At 45.7% G+C, this 25,942-nt stretch overlaps 1 protein-coding gene across 1 annotated transcript; it reads right to left on the bottom strand.

The window, feature by feature from the left end:
* Nucleotides 1-385: 385 nt before the first annotated feature.
* Nucleotides 386-25,942, bottom strand: midn (midnolin). The gene is made up of 8 exons (XM_046391403.1): nt 25,539-25,942; nt 23,022-23,250; nt 21,223-21,310; nt 21,023-21,085; nt 11,471-12,025; nt 9,925-10,048; nt 9,330-9,653; nt 386-2,422 (listed from the first exon to the last, which is right to left on the bottom strand). The coding sequence occupies exons 1-8, from the start codon at nt 25,612-25,614 to the stop codon at nt 2,160-2,162; spliced, it is 1,722 nt and encodes a 573-aa protein (XP_046247359.1). The 5' UTR covers nt 25,615-25,942; the 3' UTR covers nt 386-2,159.

Below are 25,942 nucleotides of genomic sequence, written 5' to 3'. Positions count from 1 at the left end.
CAGACAGACAGATAAAGAGACAGACCTTCTCTAGAGTACATTTTGACGGACAGTACTGTAAATCCGCTGGTCTGTTGGTTCCCTGCGAGAGTATGTCCACACGAGCCTCCGGGTTGGCGCTCAGGCTGGGAGGAGGGGGAGGTGGCTAAACAGATCGTAGGCTGTCTGGGTCCTTGAGAGGCATGGGGGGTAAAAACAGTGTTCGGGGAGGAGAGAGAGAGTCAGTTGCTCTTTGCTCATCATCTTCATTGTCACACAACAGGAATGTTCAGTGCTGAGCAAGACGCAAGTCCACACTTAACTTCATCTGTTTTGGTTCTGCGTCGTAATACTTTAGCAGGACACTGTTGCTCCAACATTGAAAAGTAAAAAATACAAAAAAATCTAACCAACAAAAGCAGCATTGTTTATTTTCTTCACAAATTCATGCATGTTGTTAACCTTCATTCCCACAGCGCCAGTTTCTTTTTTTTTCTTCCATCAATAGAAAAAAAGATCAGTGTAATTCACACTTCTGCATGCAAAGAAAAGTCACTTTTTCCCCTCTTGAGTTTTTCGTAAAACTGAACTCCCCATGTGTAGCAGCGGAACTGTGAAAGGCCTAACCTGATATGTCAATGGATGTCCTGGTGGAGGCACTAGATAACGATGCTGGATACAGATCCCACTTGTTCTCCCTCTTTGCCAATAAAAAAATAGTCATTAATATTAGGACTTGTGGTAAAGGTATCATCAAATGGGCCTAGAAGTGGAAACCAACTTAGAATTTGATGTTTTATCCTGTTGTGATATAAAGTAGTGACCCATGCAACAAGTGCAGATGATCTTCAGAATATTGAGAAACTTAGGAGTTATGCAGGAGAAGACAACTCTGACAAAAACATGGGATAATCTAAACCAATTTACACTACAGTCAAACATACACGCACCCTCATAATCCATTGCCAATTATCGCATTTATGTACACAAACTAATACAAACCCTCAACAAGTCCGTTCAGGTCTGTAAGACATGAAGGTGGGCTGGATGAAATTTATCTTGCCATGTCCGTGTTGTGGCTAGATGACTACAATTTGTGAACGGGTTAATGAGTGATTAAATGGACGTACGCATTTGTTGGTAGTCAACGATTTGACTAAAGCCACAAAGGGCTGCTGTTTTTTGAAAACAGCAGATAGGAAGAGAAATAAAAAATAGATTTTTTTTTCCCATATACATTTTAAAGATTTTAAAATCCTCTAAAGCACTTTCTGTTAATATTAATTCATTTTTCATTTTTAATCATTCCTATCGATACCCTATGTCACTGAGGTTGATATCAATATTTCCATATTAATTTTTTTTAAATTCTATTTCAGGCCCCACCTCCTCCTTCTTGCACACTTTGACCAGCTGTTAAATCAAGGAAATGTGCAAATCAACAACTACGTTGAACTGTTATATGAAAACCTGAATGCTTTGTGAACAATGCTACATATTTTTTTGTTTATAAAATATAATATGTTTCAAAATGAAAAAAAAAAAAAAGGTTAACCACCCCGTAACAGGTAAAAACTAAACTCTGGTTGGTGAGTTTTGAGACTGATAAGAATGCCCGTTGGAATAATCCATAGTTCGGCAGTTCTGCCATTCTTGTGATTAGGAAACACTGAGGCCTCTGGTGCTCCTGTTCTGTTAAAAAGTCCAGTGTGGATCTCTTCATTGTTGTCCAGAGTGCGCAGTTAAAAAAAAAACCAAAAAAAAAACCAAATCTTCCAAAACAAAATCTGAAAATACCACCACCACCACCACCACCACCCACTGAATTCTGCTATGCTTGAGTTCAGGTATGGTCTCTGCAATCGTACTGTAAAAAGTCTTGTACACTGATAAGTCCGACTGTTGCCTGTCCACATCCAAGCATCAAAAGAAAAGTCCTGCTGCTATTGTTGCTGTTTTTCACAAGGTCAGCTGTGAATGACAGAATGGGATTAAAGTCTGCAGGGAGCCTTTTTTCTTTTTCCAAGTGACGTCACACAAGGACAAACTTTTTTCTTTGCACAAGATACAGTTCTGTGTCACCTCCTCTCAATCCACTCCCAAAATATATCTCTAAGTAAATCCCAAGCAATGCTTTCCACATCTTTGAATCTATGCCATAGCATGTGGGCTCAGATGGTTCAAGCCATGACGAACTCAGACTTCAAGTCAGCCTTAACGTCTGGCTTCCACACTGAATCGTCAAAGTCCAGGTCCAGGGAGCCCTCGCTGGACATGCTGCTGTTGCTGTTGCTGCGTCCGGCCTTTCGGTTGGGCAGCCACTGATAAGGAGCACGCTGGTCCCGCCTGGCCTTCCTGCGCAGGCGCTTCTGCTGCATCAACAGCTGCAGGCGTTCCACCTTACAGCGAGTTGCACGGTTCTCGGTCTGACGAATACGGTCACCTGGACGAAGGAAAAGAGAGGCCGAAAATCGTCAGTCAAGTGTTTCATGTTGACAAGTTAATTTACACTGAACAGAATTAACACTAACTAAACTATAAGGTAGATCTGAGGAGAATGTCAATACGTGTGTGTGTGTGTGTGTTTGTGCTTTAGTGTGTGTGCTTAGCAGGAGGCAGATAAAGCAACACAGCCTTGATGATAATGGCCATGCTAGGATCATTCTATTGGCTCTAACACACACACACACACACACACACACTCATTCCATGTGCACAATGTGGAATTTGCAGCTTAACCTCCCCCACTGAGCATCATTAGCCCCCTCAGTGTCATTTCATCCCCTTATCGCTGAGTGGGGGGGGCCTTCTAAGACCTGAATCTCCTTGAGAACCAATAGCAAGGCCAACAACGTACACACACAAGCCAGAGACAACACATTCTGACAGCTGCCTATGATATCTGCACACGTAACTGCAGATGACATGCCTCAGTGACTGGATGTGCTACTAAGTGCATCTCTAGCTGTTGATGTGCCTATAGGAGAATACGGTCTCAGGGGGAAAGGCCTTGCATTGCACTGCGAATGCTTTCCTACAGTGGCTGAGTCAAGCCTAATTCAATTTATGCGTATATTCGGGGGCTTGGAAGGAAAGGAAAGCAACCGCAATCTATTAGCCAGCTCCATTAGTATCTGTCTGGGAATTAAATAATTAAATAATGGGCTAGAATGTCAATAAACCGAAGCACAGCGGCCATCTCTGCCTGTGCTGCACACCAGAACACACACATGCAAACACACACACACTCGCACATACACACAGAAACTCAAATCCGCATTCGAGAACATCATGTATTCACACAAAAACACATACACAATGTGTAGGCTCACGCACACGCACACATACACACACACAGGTGCGAGCACACACGCAGAAACAGCAGCAGCAACAGCCGCAGTAGCTTTTAACGTGGATCGATGGCAAATTAAAAAGACCTATTGATTAAACCTTAGCTCTAGTGCAGCCATCCATCTCAGGCCCAGGACAACGCTATTGGCTTTCAATAGAAAATGCAAGCGAATGGAAATTGTAAGCGGAGAGAGAGACAGGGAGAGATTGGGTTTTTCCTGCTATTTTTTTCTTTATTATGGCTGTAGCTTCCCTCTCTCAGCTCATTGACCCAACCAACCCCCACAGCACCTCCTTCTCTCTCTTCCCCCACCCCTTCCATCCGTCTCTCTCACACACACACAGACACACACACACAAGCCCGCTCCTCCTCCTCCTCCAGCTCTTGCCCCATGTCTCCCCAGAGACAGCAAGATGGGGCAGTGTGAAGAAGGGGAAGCAGGAGGAGAGGGAAGAGGAGAGGAGAGGAGAAGGGGTGGCGGTGAGGGTTAAGGAATTCCTCCCCCAGGGGCGAGGGGGATAGAAAAAAGGACATAGGAAGAGGGTGGAGGGTAAAGGATCAGCCGTAGGTGGCAGTTTTCCGAATCGATCGTGCCCTCCTCTGCACACCCCCCCCATCGGAATGAATTCCGGACTCTGTGTGGGCTTAATTTACCTCTTTCCCTCATTTGCTTATCGGATCGAGCAGTGCAGAGGTTTTTTTCAAAGCTATAAATATTCACCACAGTCTGGCAGTGCATGCTAAAGAACTAAACTGCCATCATGCAACCTCGATGCTGAAAAGATATGCATAGTGGCACCAAGTTAACAAGAGAGATTACTTCTTCACATTACACTCGGTTACTAAGACATACTGGGGTTTTTCCACTTCCTGCCAATATGTTCCACTCCTATAAAAAGCGTATGTGCATCCAGATGCCGTGTACGCTGTGTGTGAGGGCAGTGTGTCATCACCAGAGAACAGTGGGTATACCATCGAGGGGGCGGGGGGGGGGGGGGGGTTCTCCTACATTAGAGCCATTGTTCTGCTGCCTTAGCTCCATGTGACATTCATATACACTGCCGCAAGGCTTTGTTCCCCCTCTGGTCCTCCCTCTTCTCCTTCTCCCTATTCCCCTGCTCTTACAAGCCAACAGTGAAACCGCCCCTCGGCTGTGTCGAAATATGGCTGTACACAATGAAACGGCACGAAGCCAACACTTGCCCACTTACAAAATCTGTTTGTCTGCTACAAATTCTCAGTGTCTCAGTTTAAATTTTTTCTGCATTTTAACAGGGTAGTCCACTCAATAATTATCCTGATTTTTCACAGCATTTAATAAGAATCCTCAACAATATACAAGAACAAACACACACACATACACACACCACACATTTTGAAGTGCAGTTTCGTGGTGCCGTAGGTCTTGGCCTTTGGCTTGGCAAGAGCTCTGAGAATGTGCTTGGAGCTACACCAGACTCTGTGTGTGTGTGTGTGTGTGTGTGGCCATTCATCAGCGTCACTACCGGAGCCCTGGGCGGCTGGGCCGGACACAGCTGGCCGCAAGGATCTCCAGACTATGTTTATGACAGTGGGGCTATTATTAGGGCTGGCTAAGAAGGACATACTATACACACAATACACACAAACACACACACGCACGCTGGCCCATGGCCTGGATGCAGAGACTACAGTTTGACGTGAGCACAATAACCTTGGAGGACCCAGGCTAAGAGAAAGAAGGAACGAATGAGGGGGAGAGAATCAGAGAGCCAGGTTCATACGCGACCCTGCGTGACACAGACAAGACGGATGAAGCAACAACAGATTTTTTTATTTAGAAACGCGCAGTGGAAGATATCAAACAGAAGACAGGTCAAGGGCACAGAGAGAGGAAGTTAATGCTGGTCTCCTTTCCCTCCTCTTTCTCTTAACAACTCCCCGGCCTGCCGATCGCACTAAGACTCAACCCTGAGCAGCACGTTTTTCCATCCCCAAACTGAAAACTTTGACACAGGCCCTGTAAATACACAGAGCACTGCAGAGAAAGCCAGAAAAAAAAACGACAGAGGGAGAGAGAAAGAAGGGGTGATCTATGAATAATCAATGCGTCAGTCAGTTTTCCTTGCCTTTGAGCCCAGCCCAGCAACACAGCAAGGACTGAGATAGGGAGCACACAGAAGGGTGGGAGGAGTGGGTGGGTGGAGAAGGAGAGGCAGAGGATGGAGGTGGAGAAAAAGGGAGGAGGGCTGCAGTGTGCAGGACGCACAGGGAGATTAAAGGAGCTTCTCCTTTTATTGATTGTATAAAGATTGGCCTTCATTTGCAGTTGTCTTAGAGCTGTTGTTTGTTTGTTTGCCTTGATAAGTCTTGTGATCTTGCAGAGAGAACATTGTGTTTGCTCAGCATCCAGGGAACGAGGGGAAAGAGGGAGGGGTGGACATAGAGAAAGAGGAAGAGGAAGAAGAGGAAAGAAAATCACATTGCAGCAAAGTCAGCCTTGGTTTCCTCCACTATTACCCTTTCACCATTCTCTGAGTTAAGATGGCTTAAGATAGTCAAAACCAATACGATAATAATCACAGTATTTCCTTTATGTTGGTATGTGAACAGTAACTACAAGTCATTGTGTGTTTTGTATTTACCACCAAGTATGAACAATATCATAATTACGAGAAGGCAAAAGTGAGTAGATCTAACATCAACGCTCAAACCAAACACTTAACATCTCTCTGACGCTTCACAGTCAGGCGTTGAGGGACTCTTAGCTCAAAGCCAACAGGTAAACGGCTTGATGAGAAAGCACTCTAGAGCACATGTTAGACATCAATCTGGGAAACCTGACTTATATGGAAAAAAAACAAGCTATCGAGTTCAACATAAAAAAACAACAACAACAACAACAAAAAAAACAATTAGACCAATGGCATCAGTCATAAAGTGAAGGAACCAATCAAAGCAGAGCTAACATGAGCATTTTGACAGCCAGAGAAAGGGCACTGATGGCCCTGCAGGGACACAAGCTCTTCAATGACTTTTAGACTTCATTTGCATTCTCTCTCTCTCTCTCTCTCTTGCTCTCCTCGCCGACAATGAAAGGGCACCTGATGTGCTTGGCTGGCTTTGTTAGATAGCTCTGTGCTGAGCTGCATAGCTGGGGCATTCACCGCGTTGCAGGTACACGTGTGTCACACCAAACCCCTGTGTGTGACGGTAAATGAGTAAAGCCTACCAGTGGATAATGCGTGGTGCCTCAGCTAAGCAGGTCAGGGTTTAAATACAGGACCCAGTGAGGTTTCTCTGTGTCTCCCTCCCTCCCTCCTCCTTCGGCTTGCCCCGTCTGAGCCAGCACGAAGCTAACGTGACCTGACAAATCGAAAGAGGGCTGGAGGGGGTTAAGGGATGCGGAAGGCACACAAGAGAGGAAAGGGGTGCTGGAGAAGCTTTCAAAGCCAACTTTGCCCCTCTCTGTGGGTCTGTGCCGAACTAAGGCAGCTGCATTGGGAATGGGACTAAAAGGCAGGCCTATAATACCAGAGCCCTCCCTTCCTCTGCCCCACAATGGCTCAGCCTGGTGCCCTGTATGCAGCCCCTGTCTCTGGCCCCTGCACAATAGGTCTGAAGGGGCAGGGGGGCTGAAGGGCTGGAGGGGGTGCTGGGGGGGTCCACCCTACTCAGTAAAGGAATTCAGCTAACAATCAGCCTGCCAGGCCATCCCAAAGTCCTCCTGTTTAAATCCAACACAAGTCCTAGGCTGACAAATCCCCACAACTCAGCAATACTGCATAGCAAAGCCTTGAAACCAAGCCAGTCCACCAAGCCTTTAACCAGGCATTTTGTGACTGCCTGTGCACGCATGTGTGGATGTTCAAGCTTCTTATTTACGCTTGTCTTCTCACCCTTGCACATGAACTTGCAGTGGAAAGGGTAAAGGCTCTCCGGAGACAGCCAAGCTATGTGACATTTTCAAGAAGCTGTTTCAACATGAAGTGTGGCTGCGCTGCACACACACACACACACACACACACTCATACACACACATTGTGGCAGATGGGAAGTGCAGGTTATTCCTGTAGCTGAATGAAGGCAAGTTTCTGTGAAACAGCGTTAAGCTGCTGTGTTAAGTCCAGTAAGTCTTCCATCAGGTGTCGGCTGATAAGACTGCCTGAGAGCGCTTAGTCATCGGCGTCCTTAAGACACCATGTAGAATGGGGCACAAGTAGGCACGCAGCCTCTGTCCACACAAACACACCAGCACATTCATTGTCTCCATGAGCCAAACTGTGCTTGGTTGGGAAGGGACACCCATTCACATCACTTTCTGGAAGTGTACATAGTGAGCAGGAAACTGTACGGAAAAGGAAACGCACATTAGACAGGCTATTCTTTTTTTTTCTTTAACTTCGCCCTTGGTTAATCAGTGGGCAGCTGGTACACTGATGGACAGGATATAAACACCCATATGATGAATAGAGGCTTAGTGTTGTGGTTTTAACAATCCCCCTCATCCGCCTCTCACTGCCCTCTACTTCACAAAGCAAATTCTTTTCAGAGCTGCCTTTTGGAATAAATCAGTCTATTTAAAGGCCAAATTAACACAGACTACGTATTGATGCACAACACAGATGTGGAAAGAGAAGGAGGAAGATGGAGAGATGGCTTTTACAGACAAGGCTGTTTCTGGACAGCAAATGGGGGGGGGGGGCAATATAGGCTGATGAGTGCAGACGAAGAGAGATGACAATAGTGAGAGAAGAGGGGAAGGGTGGTGGTGGAGGGTGGGGGGGGTTGTAAGTGGGGGCAGTGAAGGAAAGGTCCTCCCTGAGTTAGGAAAATAAGCCTGTGTTATTCCAACTGTTCACTGAACACTTGTAAGAGTGCCCAAGGAGATGCAAAGAAATACTCGACATTCCCAGTCAATCTGTATTCAGTTGTCCCAACTAAAACACTCCATTCTGATTGCAACAGAAGGTCATGAAACGGGACAAAGCCAGACAGTATGACAATAGAAATGTATGCTCTTGCTTTTTCAAACAAAGACAAACATTAAACATTAATCTCTATACCCCAAGACCAGACTATTCAACTGAATTTACCAGCAGCTCACCAAAGACTAGCTCGATTTCCTCCACTGGAGATAAGGACACAAAAGAGGACAATGCTGTTTCTCTCAGCACAGCCAGTCTAACTTTACAACATTGACTCAGTGTTATCTGTTCTGGACATCTGTCTGACACTCAACATCCTGTGTCTCTGCACGGAAAGGAGGTTTTAAAACACTCAACGCCAGTCCCTAAACGGTATCGGCTGACCTCCAGCACCTGTCCCGGCCCAGCCCTTGGGCATGGGTATGTGGAGGTTTGTCCAGCCCCGGCCCATACATGCTTCAGATGCAACCCGTCTTTAAGAGGGAGGTTAAACCACCCAAAGCCTAATCTAATCTAAACATAGTCCAGCCCAGGCTTGAAGGGGTAAACCTATCTCACTGATGCACAAAAACAAAGCCGACTCTGCTGCCTGACAAGTGAAGCCTGACGGAACAGGTCTGGAGAAGCTTGTATTGCATTACTGAGGAGACCTACCACCCGCCACCCCCCCCATCTCTTCCTCTTCTCTTTTGCCTCAAAACCCAAGAGGGATGTATGCTCAACTGTTTTTGTTAATCTGACTTCCCTGTTCTTGCTTTGACAGTATTTTAACGACAGAAATATGTGCTTGAACAAGACAACGATGCAAAATCATCCCAAAGGAACTGACAGCAAACCAGGATGTGCAATGAGAATAGAAACCAAAAAGACAAAGATGACAATGAATTTTTTACTAGGTTACAATTCAAGAGCAGAGCTCAGAGAAATGACAAGCTCAGGACTGCAGTCATTTCACGCAGACACACACACCCATTCCTCCAAAGCTGTGGCAACTCCAGGAACATCTGCTTGAAGGGATGCACAGTGGCTTAGTGTGTGTATGGGTTGACATGCTTGTATTAGCAGAGGAAGTGTGCTGTACAGTCACTCACCTGGGGGTTTGCACATGCGGATCTGGCTCTGGCACTGCACCAGTGGATGAAGAGTCGGCAGAGGGCTGCTAGGGCTGCCGGTGGGCACAGAGGTAGCTTTGGCAGAGAGGCCCGCCATGCCAGCAACCGGGGGTGAAGGAGGCGGCGAAGGGGATGGGGAGGTGGGTGAACCACACTGGGTCTGGTAGCGGAGCTGTGTAAGCGAGGGGGGCATGCCCTGGTAGTGGCGTGTAGCGCTCAGGAGGTCATTGAGTATCTGCAGGATGGTACCAATATCTCGTCTGGGACGTCCATTGCTGTCCTGGCAGTTAGGGTGCAAAGTGCCTGTGACAGGGAGTATGAAAGGTGGAAAATATATTACTATTGAGTTTTCAATAAAAAAAAGCGTAAAAGTCAAAGTGTTTAAGTTCTTTTCTACACACAGATGCCCACAACAGGCCCTGAGACCAAATAGAGGAGCCTGTGTTTAATTTTCAGGGCATTTTTGTGAAGCATGCTAATTTTGATAAAAGAGCCTTTATGCCGGATCTCAATGAGTGCAGAGGTAATGCTTAGAGTAGAAATAAATCCTAATGGTCGCTCAGTATCCTCTCACCTGAAAAGGTCCCTGAGAAGACTCCGGGAGCGTGGTTGACAAAGCTCTCAATGATGGCGCCAGGTTTACGGGAGCGCGATGACGGGCTGGTACCACTGTTGGGGCTGTTGGTGCTGCAGTTAGCCTGGATGAAAAAAAATATGCAGTGTGAAGTGTGAAAAGAACACATCTGTACAAAATCTGTATGAAGAAAAACAAAGAAAGTCCACAGCTCATACTGTGTTAACATATACATCAAATGACTTTCATGCTTAAGTTGTGAGCTGTGAAATGCAGAAGTCATGTTCTGACCTATATACCTGTATAATTTACCCTATATAATGTAAGCTCTGTCCTGAGCTCTGTAAGTGACCTTTACTTCAGAGTATTGTAAATGCTATTTACACAATGTGAGCAATCTATGCGGCAAAGGCTCATGGTTATTCGAAAGCCCAGTGAACAGACAACCTGATATTTCTACCATAGTACAACCTCAGAACAGCCAGGATATTTAGCTTTTTCAAACCTGACAAAGGACAAACTTTGCAGTCCTGCTTCCGCACCTCCACCTTAACACAGATCGCTCAACTGACTCTGAAACTGAAATCTAAGCTCAAGCAAAGTTCTTGGAGTTTGCGTGCCTGTGTCTGTGTTTGTGTGTCATGCATTTGAAAGCCTAATGAGAAATAGCCATGTCTGTTTTCTCAGAACTAAACTGGCCTATGTTTCTCGTTTTATTGTGAACCGCGTCTCCCACATAGTCCACCGACATCTGGTTCTTATTCACTTTCCATAGGCTGGAACTCAGGGAGGTGGAGAAAGTATAAACAGAAGATTTGGTTGGTGGAGACAAATGAGCATGTTTGTACATATGTGTTGGTGTGCAGCTGTTTTTAGAGTTATCCAAGGTTAAATAAGTGGTTGTAAAGGTTCATGATAAATAGCTAACAACACTGAGCTTAATGATCAGATTTTGCAAGAAACCTCCTCCAGTTCATTCAATCTGCATCTCTTTGAATCATTTTCTCTTAAGCTCTGTATCTTTCCTCTCTTTGCTCGTAAGTCTCAGTGGGCAGGATGAGGTCATAAGGATGCTGTGCCCAAAATGGTTTGTGTGTGTTTTGGCCTGTTTGTATGTGCTGGGAAGCAGGCTGCACTCCAGTGATGACTAAGTGCACTGTGGTTTGGAAGCACTCATACACATATCACAGAACTTCTCCAGACCTGAGTAAACCACGGGTTTGCCCTCATGCTACTGGGATATCCCACTAATTTAATCAATCTAATTGAGGTTGACTTAGTTGTGCATAGCACTCATGTCAGACGGTCGGAATTGTTCATTCATTCATTAATAGGCTAAATGAGTCTGATGACATCAGTTTGTAAAAGTTAAGCAATTTTACCTCCATCTACCACTCTGCACCACCTTATATTATCTTTAGATATTTAGATGTGTGCTTGTCTTCTCACTAAGCTAGGACTAATCACAAAAGGTTTAACATAAAAATATGGATTACTAAGAATGTTTTGATTGTTTTTTTGATGACTGATTGTTTGTTAGGCTTACCTCAGGGCAGAGGACTGGGGCTACAGGGCTGGCCTGGCCGATGTCATGGCTGGGTTGGCCTGAGGAATTCTGGTGGTAGTGGTGGTGGTGATGATGGTGATGGGCTGGAGAGCGGAAAAGACCTCCGGGGATGTGAGACGGACGAGGGGAGTGGGGTGGAGGAGGAGGAGTTGGTGGGCTACAGTGAGTAGAGGAGGGTGACTGATGGTACATTGGAGGGAGTGGCTGGTGGTGTGTGGAGGGCAGGGGGAAGGAGGGGGAGCCTGGGGAAGAGGGGGAGGAAGGGACCAGGTGAGGCTGGGACATGTGGGAGCTGGTGTGACTATGTGGATGATGGGGGTGGTGATGGGAGTGTGGGTGAGGGTGGGGAACACGGGGCTGACCCGTGGGCTGTCCCATTGTGGTCTCTGCATTGCCCCGGGTAATGAGGTGTCTGTGCTGAAGCTGGGGACCGCCGGATTGCTGCGCCGCCAACTGGAGCTGGACGAACATCATGTGATCACCAACACGCAGTGCCAGGGTGAGGGGGGAGCGGCCAGACAGGAAGTCACTGACCTGCACATAGACAAAAGAGAGTTTAAATTTATATGTTGACATACAGAAAAGTCAATAACATGCAGTAGATTTTACGAATTACAGAATCTAACAATATATGGTGAGCAACACTTTGCAAATAAAGCCTGCATCGAGGTACTGTGCTGAAAGGCAGAGTGTTTGTGAGGAAAACTCCCCCATGCATATTGACTTCACTCCTTGTAAATGAACAGTCTGCACCATGGATGGCAGTTAAAATGCACACAACAGAGCTCTGAGATCCCTCTTTCACAGATACGCAGGCACACCACATTAGCCCATCATGCAATCAATCACTATTCTGTAACACTGGCCTATTTACATCTGCTGGGGAGTGGTGGATGAGGAGACCTATTGGAAAACACATACAAACAGAGCCCACTCTCGCTTGCCTCCCACTGCCCCTCAGTCTGTTCTTAGTAAGCAGTGTCATTCAGCTCAGAGACAGAGGCCACCCTTCTGTCTGGCCCGCGGCCTGAAAAATCAGTCCCACGTCCAGGAAATACACCCCGCCTGCCTACCAAACACAGAATGGCCGATTGTCTGCAGCGGATCTGGAAAGGCTGCCCATTTTTGGAGCTCTGGCAACGGCTAACAGGAGCCAACTGTAGAGGCCTTCACTGACCCACCCGTGGCCCGGATGGACACACACAAGTACACACTGGATAGTGGAGTTGTCACGATTTGACTGAAGGATTCACACTAAACAACAAAAGTTCTTTTGTCCCTTTCCTGCGTGCCTGCGACTTTGTTGCTGTGTGCTGCCACTCGTTGCTGAAGTTTGTGGATGCGTGTAGGTGGATGTGTGTATTTTCTAGTGAGAGTCACTCGGGGGTCAGAAAGCTTCTTTGGGTCTTGAAGACTCAGCAGTAACGACATTTCAGAGTCTCCCCAAATAGAAGCAAACAGAAAAAAACAGCACCCAGCAAATACAAAGTGACACCTCTATCCAAAAAGGTTTGAACAAAACCCTGCAGCCTGTGTGCCTTCAGTCCCGAAAGAGAGCCGGTGGGAGGGGTAAACAGGAAGACAGAAGCAGCACCAATAAACTACACAAGGGAAGGAGGAAGCAAAAAGAGGACAGGAGATTGAAAGACAGAATGATGATAAAACTGAAAAAACAACAATAGAGACATACATACAAAGACAGAAAAAGAAGAGCGGAGGCCTAACTCCCCCCAGACCAGGAGCCTTTGGAGTGTGCTTGTGAGATGTTGGCCTGTAGTTAACCCTGTGAATCGCCAGGCTCTGCTCTCCATCACTTTGCTCCCTTTTCTTCTGCTTATTTATTTCTCTATCGACCGCTGCCTCTCTGTTGCCAGGGTGACCTTTGCACATCGGTATTGACATGGTGTGGAAAGGAGGATGGAGGGAGAGGAGAGGCAGGTGAAAGGACGAGGGGGTTGGGATGATCTGATGGCTGCATTTCAGCATGTAAACAATCAACAGCTAAAGCAGCACAAATCAGCATAAAAGCTGCTGCAGGGTAAACAGAAACTCAACCCTCTCTGACTGTAATTTCAGTCATCAATGCTTGTTGATAGTCAAGTCCACACCCACCATGATTACACCACTGTGGTAAGACAATAAACTCGGCAAGGTTGGGTGTGAAGTGAGAAAGAGAGCAGGGCAGGGTGCTACCTGAGAGGGCCCGTGGAAACTACATGTGTTAAAGGTCACTTGATAAACAGGGTGTGTGTGTCTGTTTGAGACTTCAGGCTGAGGCAGAATCCCAAAAGTGGGCGGGGGGGAGAGAGACAAAAGAGAAAAGGTGGGGGAGGAGACGGTGACTGTGTCTGTGACTGACAGCTGTCAAGAGAATGAGTCGGCAGTTTGCCAACCCACAACACACACACACAAAAGGAACAGGCACACAAAGTCAGAGGCCCTGAGGGAGACCATCAACCCAGTGTTTAGTTAAAGGGAGGGAGGGAGATGGGTAAAACACAAGGTGTGAGTTTCTGTTTGTCTATGGTACCGTTCAGCTCTCTAGTCCTGTATCCACATATATACACTCTGTGTCAACATCCAGTTGAGACAGGTCACAGTGCACATCTGGCATCACAATCCGTGACTGACGAGTGACTGCTTGAAATCAGATTTTACTCCTCTGCTCACATTTGATTGTATCTGTGAAGAAACAACTTACAGCTAGAGAGCTAAAGAGACGACTGCAGTGGCTACACAGCACTTCCACACCTTGTCACAGTTGTTTGGAGAAGGCAAATCAACCTAAGGGAATCTGTCTAAATATGGTCAGGGACACATTTGTGTTCACACTGCAGTACACATATTGAAACCCAGTGAGAGTCCATTTTGAGAGCAGTCATAGCTGTTTATATCCCTTTCCTTTGAAGGAATCACCCGAGATGCCATCTAATGTCAAGTCTGAACAGGGCCTTTGCTCTATCATGCACATGTGAGAAAAAAGGCAGACTGTGAGTGACAGCAGGAGAAACAGAGAGGAGGATTGATTACCCTTATAATGACTAGTGTGGATTATTCAAAACCACCAAGATGAAATTCATGTACTCCTACTGAGCTCCCAATACCACATGGTAGGCTTCAAATTGGCCTGCCAGAGAATCAAGCTTTCTTACGGCTGGTCTGTTGTGGTTTGTTATGAGAGACACGAGACAAGGGGAGTGGAGGGCCCCATTTTAGTTGTGTCAAGGCAGACAGAGAGAAACCAGGCATTCGTTGTTTTTCTTTTCTGAAGCTGCAGCACTGCTATGCAAAGAGAAAAGGAGCTCATGCCTGAAGAACAAGATGTGGGTTTGCTGAAAACAGCACACACGGAGGTGACTATAATCAACGTGAACGGCAGGAGCAATGTCTATTCAGCAGCAAACAGGTGTTGATAAAGAGCTGGTCCATCTAAGATGCCAGCACTGCTCCTCTTTAACAACTGACCCCAAAGTCAGCGCCATCAGCCATTTTGTTTTAGTTGTCAGGGTCCGGAAGGTGATATTTTGTTTAGCAGGAGGCTTTGGTCGCTATGCAGCGATGGGGGAGAATATGATAAGGGGCAGCCAGGGGAGGAGGGGTGGAGGGATTATGGATGGTGAGGGGGGATGGGGGATGCGGGCGATGGGGGTAGGGTGTCATAGTGGTGGTGGGTGATGAAATATTCAGTGAGAGTGTGCCTCTGGCTCCTTCCCTCTTTTTTTTCTTTCGACATCTCTGGCTGACAGTTTTATTTATTGGGGTCCCTGTGGTTCAAGGAACTCATTTGCAGTCGCTCTTCCTTTGCACACTAAGCGAACTAAGGGAGGGAGATAAGGAGTGAGTGAGGAAGGGAGAGGGAGTGAGACTGAGAGAGGGTGAGAGGGAAAGGGAGGGAAAGATAGAGAGTGCTGGCAGCACTGAGCTGACATTCATGAACAACTGAGCCACTTTGTGCCAGAGCAAAGAGGATAGAGGATTGGAGGGCGGGACAGGAGGGTGGAGAGAAGGAAGCCTCAAGAGGAGGAAACAGTCTCCTCAAGCCATTCTGCTTCCGATGCAGCAGCTCACCTGTCGAACCGCTGTGTAAAAGGTTCGATTCAAAAACCTGCTTATTAACCCACCTATCGACCTTGATAGTTTTGATCGCACCAGGACACAATTGATAGTCTCTGTGTAGATGCACATTGGCTAAAAATGCAATAACACACTCTCAAAAGAGAGAAAGGGGAAAAAAAATCAATGACTTGCATCATGCTCCAAATCCTAAAAGCAGCCAGGGGGCTCTTCAAAGGCCCCATACTGCCAGATAAGAAACAGAAGGAGCTGAAAGGAGCAAGAGAGGACCAGCTGGCCATCACTGAATTTGATCGGCTGAGTGAAAAGAGAGATCAGAATGGCAAAGTTCAGGATGATCAGATTCCAGCTCCCCTCCTCACACTCCAACTGCACCAACAACTGGTCAGCTACATGGAGCTCCAATTGTTTCTCACACTGCTCTCACTGCACCGAATGCCTTTTCTACCTGCTGACTAATACGAATCAATCAGAATCCTGTGTTGGTGGAGAACAGCATAACTTAACGATGAGCAGTTTCTATACCCAGCAGGACAAATCTGGGGATACACCAAAAAAAGGACTGAGGAAATAGCATCTCATCTGTTTGAGATAAAGTAAGTGGGTGCGGGCAAATGGAGAGGCAGGAGAGGAGTGAGATTAAAGAAGGAAAGACAGCAAGCAGTGTGGCAGTCAAAAAAAAAAAAGGCTACCGTAAAGCTGCAAAGCATGCTGTCCTTCTTCGGTGAACTTCCCTTTTCGTCTGTATGTTTTTTTATAAAGCTTACTGTATCTGCCTAGATCTTTTCACCCCTGTATTCCTGTTTCACAAGTAGCATATGCGTAATTGACTTCATTAGACTTGGTGGTGGCTATCAGACATGACATTCCTGGCCTCCATCCTCCCACACAGTAGCCCCACTAGTCACGATGCCTGCTACTTGAATCACAAAAGCTTAGTGTCACCAGGGAATGGCAAACAATGATGGTCACGACTCAAATATGGAGAAATAAGACTCCCCTGGCTGCTGAACGAGGGAACACACAAAAGACGCAGACATTAAAAATGGATGTTGGCACATGCACACACACACACATGCGGGCAGCAGATGCATATATACAATAGGACAATGAAATCCCCTGCAAAATCCATCTCTCCCTTGACTGCCCCACAGCACACCTTGATTCCCTCCACCCATCCCAGCACCCCCTCCTGCTGTGCATTTAAGCATCACAAAGGGGATTACACAGGTGCAAAAATACTGCGTGATCAGCTTATTAATGCAATTTTCAAGGCCAGGATTTACATGAGCAGTGAAAGAATAGGCCTTTAGATCAGCATTGTCTTTTATTGCATACACAATTTGATTTACACATCCAGCAACAAATTAATTTCTGTAGCTTTCATTTAGGTAACAAAAAAGCAAATTACCATTCTAAAGACCAAAGGCTGCCTCTCTTATACTGCATGCATATAAAAAGCCTTCATTTCAATGGCAGTGGGAAGGACAGAGGGAGCTGCATGCTATAAAGAGGGGAGGATCTCCTCATATTGACCAACAAACTGATGCATTTTTCAATTCCTTGCACTCACAAATCCTCAATACAATCACTCTCCAATGATTTCCAGTAATGCCAATCCTGCTGATTAAATAGCATCTAGATAAGGTGGGTATACAGGGCTGCAGGACTGGAAAAAGAAACACATTGACTATCTGCATTGAGCTGTTTTAACACACAGGCATGCACAACACTTTCCACCATTGCCAGAGCCAAATGTCATCTCTCTTCCTTTCTTAAGACTTTTCCCTGTATTTCTTCACCTGTGAGTTACCCCAAGCATATATCATCTCCCCTCCCCATTACCTCAAATCTACACTTGCACACACACACATCGACGTGGCAAGTCACAGTATGACTCGTAGCAAAGCTCCCCCTTTCTTTTTTTCTCCTCCACCTGTCTGGCCAAATGTGGCACTCCCAGAGGGAGGCAGAAAGAGGAAAATGAGGTGAGGGTGACCCAGAGGTGACTCCTCACAGATTGTTAGATTCTAGTAGTTTGCATCTGTCTGCTTCAAGACACAATGACAAAACTGTGCCATATCGTTCCTAGAGGATGGGGGGGGGGGTAGTGAGTGAGGACAGGAGGTGCTTGTCGGCGGGAGCAAGAAAAGTAGAGCAGATATGCAAGCATATTCTGCAACAACATATGGAATGGCAACACACAGCCTCCTCTCACAGCCTCCTCGAAATTTGTCAATCTGCAGCCTGCTGAGCATCGCTCCAGCTGGGCTGTGCATTGATTCTGAAACCAGTATGCACCACTGTAGCTGCACTCAACTGGGTATAACTGACGCCTATGGATGTAAGGGGGATGAAAGGGGATTGTGGGGGAGAGCCAAACTTAAAGAGTGACCCTCAATCATTGTTTTGTGTTTGAGGGTTTGTCAGCTGGGCAGGTCTGGTGCTCATGCTTTAAGACAGGAACAAAGAGGTGGCTGCATGGGGGAAGGGCAATGGGGGGATGGTAAGGGTGATGCCTGCCTGCCTGGTTGGCTTTTATTCTAACATCAATGTGCATCAATGAGCAAATAGTCCCTGTGAGCTGAGGGCGACATATAATCCTTCTCTTTTTGTCAAATACCAAGATCAATAGATGGAGAGCTGATGTCACTGCTTTTATATGCACAGAAATGGAGTATATTGCTTTCATTTCCCTTTCACTGCTTGTCTCATAAGTATACATTCATTTTACTACAAGGATCACACATTTTCTCATTCTCTGAGCAGGATCAGAAATCCTCTTAAATATATCCTTTCAATTCTGGTGTGTGTGTGTGTGTGTGCATGAGTGCATATGTAAGCTGTAGACACAACCTCCATATAGCAGACAGAATGAGAAGAGAGTAGAGCAGACAACTGTACTTTGATGGGCTGTCAGGAGGCAGTGGCTTAATACAGCTTAGATGTCATGCAAAAAGTCTAGTGAGATGCCAGAGGAGGAATTAAGGCAACCAGGATTGTCCTTGCTAAAGAAGCCAGCCATCACGGTCAAACTGAGGAAGCTAGCTGGTCTTGCAAACCACAGCACATTTAAATTATAGTGCCCTGGGAGAGCTGTTAAGCAGAAACACGAGAGGGAGAATGGGGAAAAGGGGTAGACGGAGCGAAGGAAAAAGAAAACCCATTTCGATAATTGCCGGGGCTCCATTTCCATAAAACATTTTCTATCTAACTTGCTCCACTAAAGTCTGAAACAACCCTGGAGGCTGTCATGATCTGCTCGGTTGGTTGGCCAGCTAGCTGCTGACTGTGAACTCCCCCAGAATCCTGATAAAGGAGAAGACATAAGATGATCCGCTCACCCTGTCATCCACAAATATACACACACACACACTTCCTAGAAAAACATCCCATCTGGAACTGAGATCTCACATGACCAAAATAAAGGTGGGTGGAGAAGGGTTATAAAATGTCCAGGGGTTCATACCAGCTTCTTCAATGACCACCTAGGCTAACTTCCACCCTGAGGCTATTTTTGGGTGTATGGGCATATCAGTTATCATGTCAGACACTTTTAACAGCTAAGTGCATTGATTGATTTTTGATAGCCCCAGAGTCGGGTGTGTGGGTGCGTGTGTGTGTGTGTGTGTGGGGGGGGGGGGGTCTTTTGTATTCCTATTCCTATTTTCTAATCTTACCCAGATCCTTAATCTCTCTGCAATCTATATCATTCCATTCCACTTCATGAATTATAAAGAGGAATCAATTTCTCTGGATAAAAACACACTAAAGCAGCTTTATGCTTTTTTTTTTTAACCTTTTACCCTTGCTATTCTCTTTATTACTTCTATCTCCACTGCAGGATTACAGTTCTGTCACAATAAATACGAATGCAACAGTGTGGTACAGTAAGCAGTTCTTGAGAAAATGAAACCATCTGACTCATAATGAATCTAAGAGTAATGAGAACACAGGCAGGAGAGTGAGAAATCTGCTCTTCCAGCTCGGCGATCAAATTATCATCTGCCTCTGGTGAAAATGACAGTCACTCATGGCTGCCCAGCAAAGGTGTACCTTACAATGGGCAGTGCTCACATCCAGTCCATCACCACTCTGACATACACACACACACACACACATCAAGTAACAGACATGAGGACGTTCCCTTACACACACCTACACACATGCAGTCATCTGCTGTCAGTGCTACGAGACGCATGCTGGGTTCACACACACAACAAGGCCAGGATTTCCACCATAAAATTATCAGCAGGGAATGAAGCCATACCAAACCACACTCTGCTATCTTTGAACAGCCCACATCCTCTGATGAAAAATGTGACTGACTACAGAGTGTCATTCTTTGGACGAATTCATCAGAAATTAACGGCTGGATGGCTGACATATTTAACTCCTTACATCGGAGTCCGGTTTCACCATCTTGTGCTGTTTTGACATCAGCTAGCGGAGCATCACTGATGCACTTACGTACATCTCAGTGTTACCCAACACTACAAAAGGAAGTTGATCTGAGTCAGTCAGTCAGCTGCAGAGTGTTTTATACGTCACACTGTTGTCTGTGTGCAGCCAGCCTTATCACCTCTCTTCTCGCTCGCGCTCTAACTGCGGCCAGTGCTGAGAACTCTTTGCCTTTTTTCACTTTACTCTCACTATTGATCATTTTTGTGAGTCATGCAACAATGACTCAAATGTATACTGTATTTCAGCAGGCCCAGAGCGTTGTTTCACCGTAAGTACAGGGTGTATGCTACACTCCGGCTGTGTGTACGTATGCCAAGCTTCCAGGAACTCTATGCTAATAATGAGTGAGAAGGCCGCCATCTGATGATCCAGTGCTCTATTTATGAGTGAGTGAGACTACACTCAAACTTCATGCAGCCACAGCACACTTCCTGGAAACTTGTCTGTGCATGTGTGTGTGAATGTGTGTGTTAGAGCATAAAATATAGAAGAAGCGGTGCGAGATTACAGATAAAGGTGGAAACATAAAGGTGGAGATGAGTGTTATGTGGTGGTCCTCTCAGCAGCTCACAAATAGGCCTTTCTTGTATTGCTTTCGTCCTGGCTTCCTGCAGTGGCGTGCAAGCATATACACACACACACACGCTATCACAGATGTTACTAGGATACTGGAGGGTGTTGCTGCTTATTATATCCTAACAGCACGCGCTGGATGTCTAGCTTGGCTTGTTTAAGAGGCTGAGATTAGACAAGCAGAGAGGTTTGTGCCTGTGCAGCATGCTCATCTCATCTCTTTCTCTCTGTATCTGACATATCTGGGTGTTGCCCTGTACTTTACTAAAGTTATACTGCCCTTATCCACCATGCACACACACACATATATATTGACACACAGACACACACACAAAACTCCCAAAGCTCAGCTTAGACTGTAACCATGGCAGGATACTAAGTCTGACACTGTGGTATCAACACAGAGAAACTGTCTCTTACCTGAGTTTCTGTTAAACTCTCCAACGCTTGCATTACTGATTGCTCTGGTCTTGATGCTTGAGACTGCAAAGAAAGAACCAAAGGACATTAAAAATCAGTTTAAACTGACCAAAGGAGGCAGACATAAAAGTATGTATTTGTTATAAGTATTTGGACTGCAGACTAAAATAACATCAGAGTCACAGTCATGTGAGCCTTACCATTAATCCTGCTTCGACTGTTGGTACAAGTGTTAACTTGCTCCCATCAGAGATGCCTAGATCCTGGAGTTTGCCTGAACTTAGTCGCCTGCAGGGTTAGAGAGAACAAGATAATTAGACTGTGCTGACAATATCTTCTCTCTTCAGACTCACAAACACCCTTCAGCCAAGGGGGTGGGGGGGGCAGACAGACTTCAAAACTAGTTTGGAAAAGAGCCGTGGGTGAAAAGCTCCATGAAAGAGAAGTATTGATTGGGCTGTCATATTTCAATTTCAAGTATAGTGGAGCTTGACAACTGCTCACAGTGGATATCTGGCACCACTGCCACTTGCCTAAGTGGAGGTAAGCATTTTCTTTTGGCATTTTGAGTTTTACAAATGAGGAGCAGAAACTCCAAACTGAATTCAAAACCACAACAGTTATAAGAAAAGATAAACACTATGACAAGTAGCTATTGTTGACACTGAGCTGCAGAAAATGCTGGCAGCTATCTGAACAAAGCTGAGCTATATAATGCAGAACACATTTCCAGGACTTTACTTTTTAATGTTTGGTGCAGAGCGGTTTCTGCAGCACATTGAAAGAATTGTGTGTTTTTACAAGTATCTCTATGACTCTCTGCCTCCTTCAGTTTGATGAAGGATGTTTAGGACAGCTTGCTGTACAGGCATGACCCAAATCTAACCCCATGCAACTGAACAAAGGCCCTCAACACTGAGTTGCTGTAGGTCTCCAGTTTGAGACGCAGGGGGGGGGATTAAAAAGGGGGTTTCAGGTTTTAAAGGATGATGAGATTTATTGGGTGATTACAATAGGTGGGAGGGGATGGGGGCCAAAAAAAAACAATGCTGACTGTTTGCATGCACTAAAGCCTCCCTTCTCATTTTTGCATAACACCACCTGTGCTGTTGTTAGCTCATTTAACCTGGGTCTGCTTCATCTGTGAACCACCTAATACTGTAGGCTGCAGTTGGTTTTAAATCATAAAGGTTTTAACTATTCCCTCGCCTGTGTAATTCTGCCCCAATGTGCTATTACAGCAGCATTTTCTGAGCTCCTGAGAAACCGGGCAGCCATCAACTCACACCAAGAAATCCACTGAAACCATTAAGGAGTTATTCTGCTTACAAGGCTACCTGCTATTACCATGTAACTACGTGAAATCACACTCACAGCCTCGGTCAACTACAGAATACATGCATCCTCTATTATACAGTAACATGCCAAAGATGAACAACATATACGTGCAGAGCGCCGGCAAAGTAAATAAATTACAAGCTACCAAGTCCTGTGACTTTACTCCTAAATGTTTAACGTGTTTGATTCCCGCAGCATTAGTAATTCAGTCAGGCTTTGGTATTTTTAATGAAGGAAGCACAAATCAATGCAAGTCTGCAGATCGCCTCGTCAATACTGTTCCAGTGACCGGCGCGTCCCCTATGCGTAATTCCAATATCGTGCGTCCTGATGGTCTGTAGTTTCCTTGAATGTATTGATGACCAGAGCAGCCAAGGTTGTCTGAGAAGCTCCCGAGAGCTCAACTACGCATAAATCCAAAGTATAGATTCAAACATATCACCGCAGGGTAAAGGCACCTGAACTCGGTTTATCCACATTTTTAATCTGCGGAGTAGCCTCAACATTACGGCTCATGTTCTCAGTGTGTAGTACAGATACAGGCTGGTCTTTGAGGACAAAAAGCGTAAACGAATTTTGATATGATCCTTACCCACATATATAAATACTACAACACTTCTGGTAAACAAATTTCAGTAATGACTGTATCAGCTTTACTCACGTTTCTTTGTGCAGAAGAGCGAGTCTCTCTTTTGGTACTTTGAGTTTTTGCGAAAGCCTCCTCTTCAGTCCCTCCACGGTCTCCTCCAGGGGCAGGGAGAGCTCGAAGCGTGTGCCGGTAGTGGAGTGGATGTACAGATTCATGGAGGGCTCAGTCTGGACGGCCTCGCAGGAAGAAGCCCCGCGACTGGTGCAGCTCCGGGCGCTGGGATGCTGGTCCATCCGATAACCTGTGGTCAGAGAGGGGGAGAGACAAGACGAGCAGAGCCGGGGGTGAAGAGGGTGAGGTGGATGGTGAGGCAAATCCGTCGCTTTGGCTACCGTCCCGTGTTCAGCTTGCAAACTGAAGGCAGCATTCAAAGAGCTTTCTCCTTTTCTTTCCCTAGCTCTTGGTGCCTCCTTTCTCTCGCTTTCCGAGAGTCAGCATAAAAGCCAGTCCGTCTTCTCTCCGGTCGATATCATGAGAATATTCCCCCCAAGGAAAGTCAACTACATAAGGCTCGCTTTTCTCTTTGTTTGATCTTTTTCTTTGTTGCCCTTCCCGACGTGCAAACAAAAGTCTTCCTAAATGCTACATAGATGGGCAGACGCCAGGCAGAAACGCAAGTATGTCAGCAAAAATGCCATGGACGCTAATTTACGCAGGCGGTACCTTTAAAACAAAAAAACCCGGAGCTCTAATAAAAAAAAAATGTAAATTCCCCTCAGTGTTTTGTAAGCTTTTGCAAGCTTTGGGTGACAAAACACACGGTCCGTAAGCTGCAAAGCCTCATACGGCCAGTAGTGAGAGGCTCTCCGCTGCGTAGGCTTCTCAGACCCACGGCAGCTCCAGTGAAATATCGACAATGAACAGTGTCACAAAGTATCCCACTTCCACCATCGATAAAATACGCCCACAGACCCGAGGCCTCCCGACCAATCACAGAAGAGCTCCTTCAGGACGCTGCTGATCTCAGCCAATAGCAAGCAGAGATCCACACCCACGTGGAGGGCAGGCGAGTTGAGGCCATTCATAATAAATTACAGGATAGAACAAAATACGTGCCCATACCACAGTAGCCTAAAGCCACGGAGAACAAGAAGAACCATTTGTTTACTTCTTGCTATCACTACGAATTACTTATTTTCATGACGTCTATTTATATGAACGAACTGTCTTCTATTCATTCCACTTTAGCAACCTTCCCACTCAAAGAGACGGTTTTAATCTGATCGAGGTCAAAAAAATGCGTGCAGTCACCATTAAAGGTGCAACTAGCCTACACAACAGTAAGAACTAAATGACTTTATATGTCCAAGGATATATTTAGGAGCATTACAGATTACCTATAAACTACATTTAGATTAGTGGTTCAAATGATTCATCACAGCCAGTGAACGTTTGACCCTTTATGCATATAAACTTTGAATCAGAGGCTCTGTTACAGTAGCCCAGTAATCAAACAGCACGAGTGTGGATGTCGGTATGTTAACGACTTGGTATCAAGACCGGTGGCTACAGTCTACGTTGGTACATCTAAGTTATCGGGCGGACTGTGATAACATTAATAGTGCTGACGCCATCCTGTTTCCCCTAACCTCAGCAACAAGCAGAAACCAGCGATCGCGAATAGTATGCAAATTACACATTGGAAAGGGTATTCTCTTAGGGAAGAAGGATGCCGGGTAATTCGCAATAAACGCAGTAAGCCTACGCATGCCGGTAACAAATGCGTAAACGCAAATGACATATATGAAACATGACGCAATGTGTTCATCCGTACTGTAGTGGTGCTGCACAACTTCATGCTTCCCAGTATTAGAGAGCAATTAACACTCTCACAGGAGAGAAATCACCGACAGGAGATGGAAGTAACCGGATAAAGGAAACACGATTAAAAACACGATGTGTGCATCTTCACAGACTGCGTCCACCTCGACAGATTCTTCACACAAGTAGGAGCTTTGACATAAAAAAAGAAGATACTCGGTCGCCACCCAGTGGTCAAGGAGGAAAACTGTGGCTATCAAAACTTATAAGTGACTCATAGTTTACTTGGTAGATCATTCAGTTCGGACTTTACAACAAACATTTAAAATATAAATTCATATGTTTTTGTTTTTATTTTTATTTATTCAAGCTCAGTCGTAACGTTCTTATTAGAGTCATGACGGTTGTGATCATTGCATTATCATTTAATAAGGTCGTTATTGTGCTTCTAAATGGACAACATCAGCAAAGACGTACAGACAGCTAATAATTATAATTTACAGTAACAGTGACATCCTCTTGTCGTCGATGCCGGCCTCATTAAATTAATCAGGTCCACAGAATTTACATGGAAGGTGGTTCACCCTATCACTGCACAACATGCTTCTATCGATCCGCGATCGACTACTTGTCTCCAATCAATTACTCACCCACCAACGCATTAAAGCTCATGTCAAACTTGTTTAAGGCGTCAACGTCGCAGCTAACATGCTAAAATGTTCAAATGTCAGAGCTGACAACTTGGACTTGATATTCGAGTGCACTTACCAATTATCGTGGCGAAAACTGTAAAGCTTCGCGCTGTGGTCTGCTGTGTTCCAGTCTGTCTCCCCAGCTTTCGCATGTAAAATAAACCCAGTCAGTGACACAGAAGCCTCGCAGATAGAAATCCAAACTCTTGAATATCCACAATGTTTTCTCAGTAAATTCTCTCACAGGGCCGTGCGTGTCCAGCGCGTGGCGTTACGCACCAGACCTCGAAACTGCTGACCAATAAGAAGCCGCACTTATGTAAGACGCCTCGGCGTGTTGTTTCTACACCGGCGTCTTTCTTGGTAATAAGAGTGTGGTTGAGAAGGTGAGACACCTCTTAACAGACTCCCCTCGGACAGGGGTGGAGTGTAGCGTTGTTGTTATGTCAGCACTTAATTTAAGGTGGCCTTGCGTCGTTG

The sequence above is a fragment of the Scatophagus argus genome, chromosome 6 (genome assembly GCF_020382885.2).
Source record: "Scatophagus argus isolate fScaArg1 chromosome 6, fScaArg1.pri, whole genome shotgun sequence".
NCBI lineage: Eukaryota > Metazoa > Chordata > Actinopteri > Scatophagidae > Scatophagus > Scatophagus argus.
Note: the sequence above shows the minus strand (reverse complement) of the source record. Positions and strands in the feature narration are given on the sequence as shown.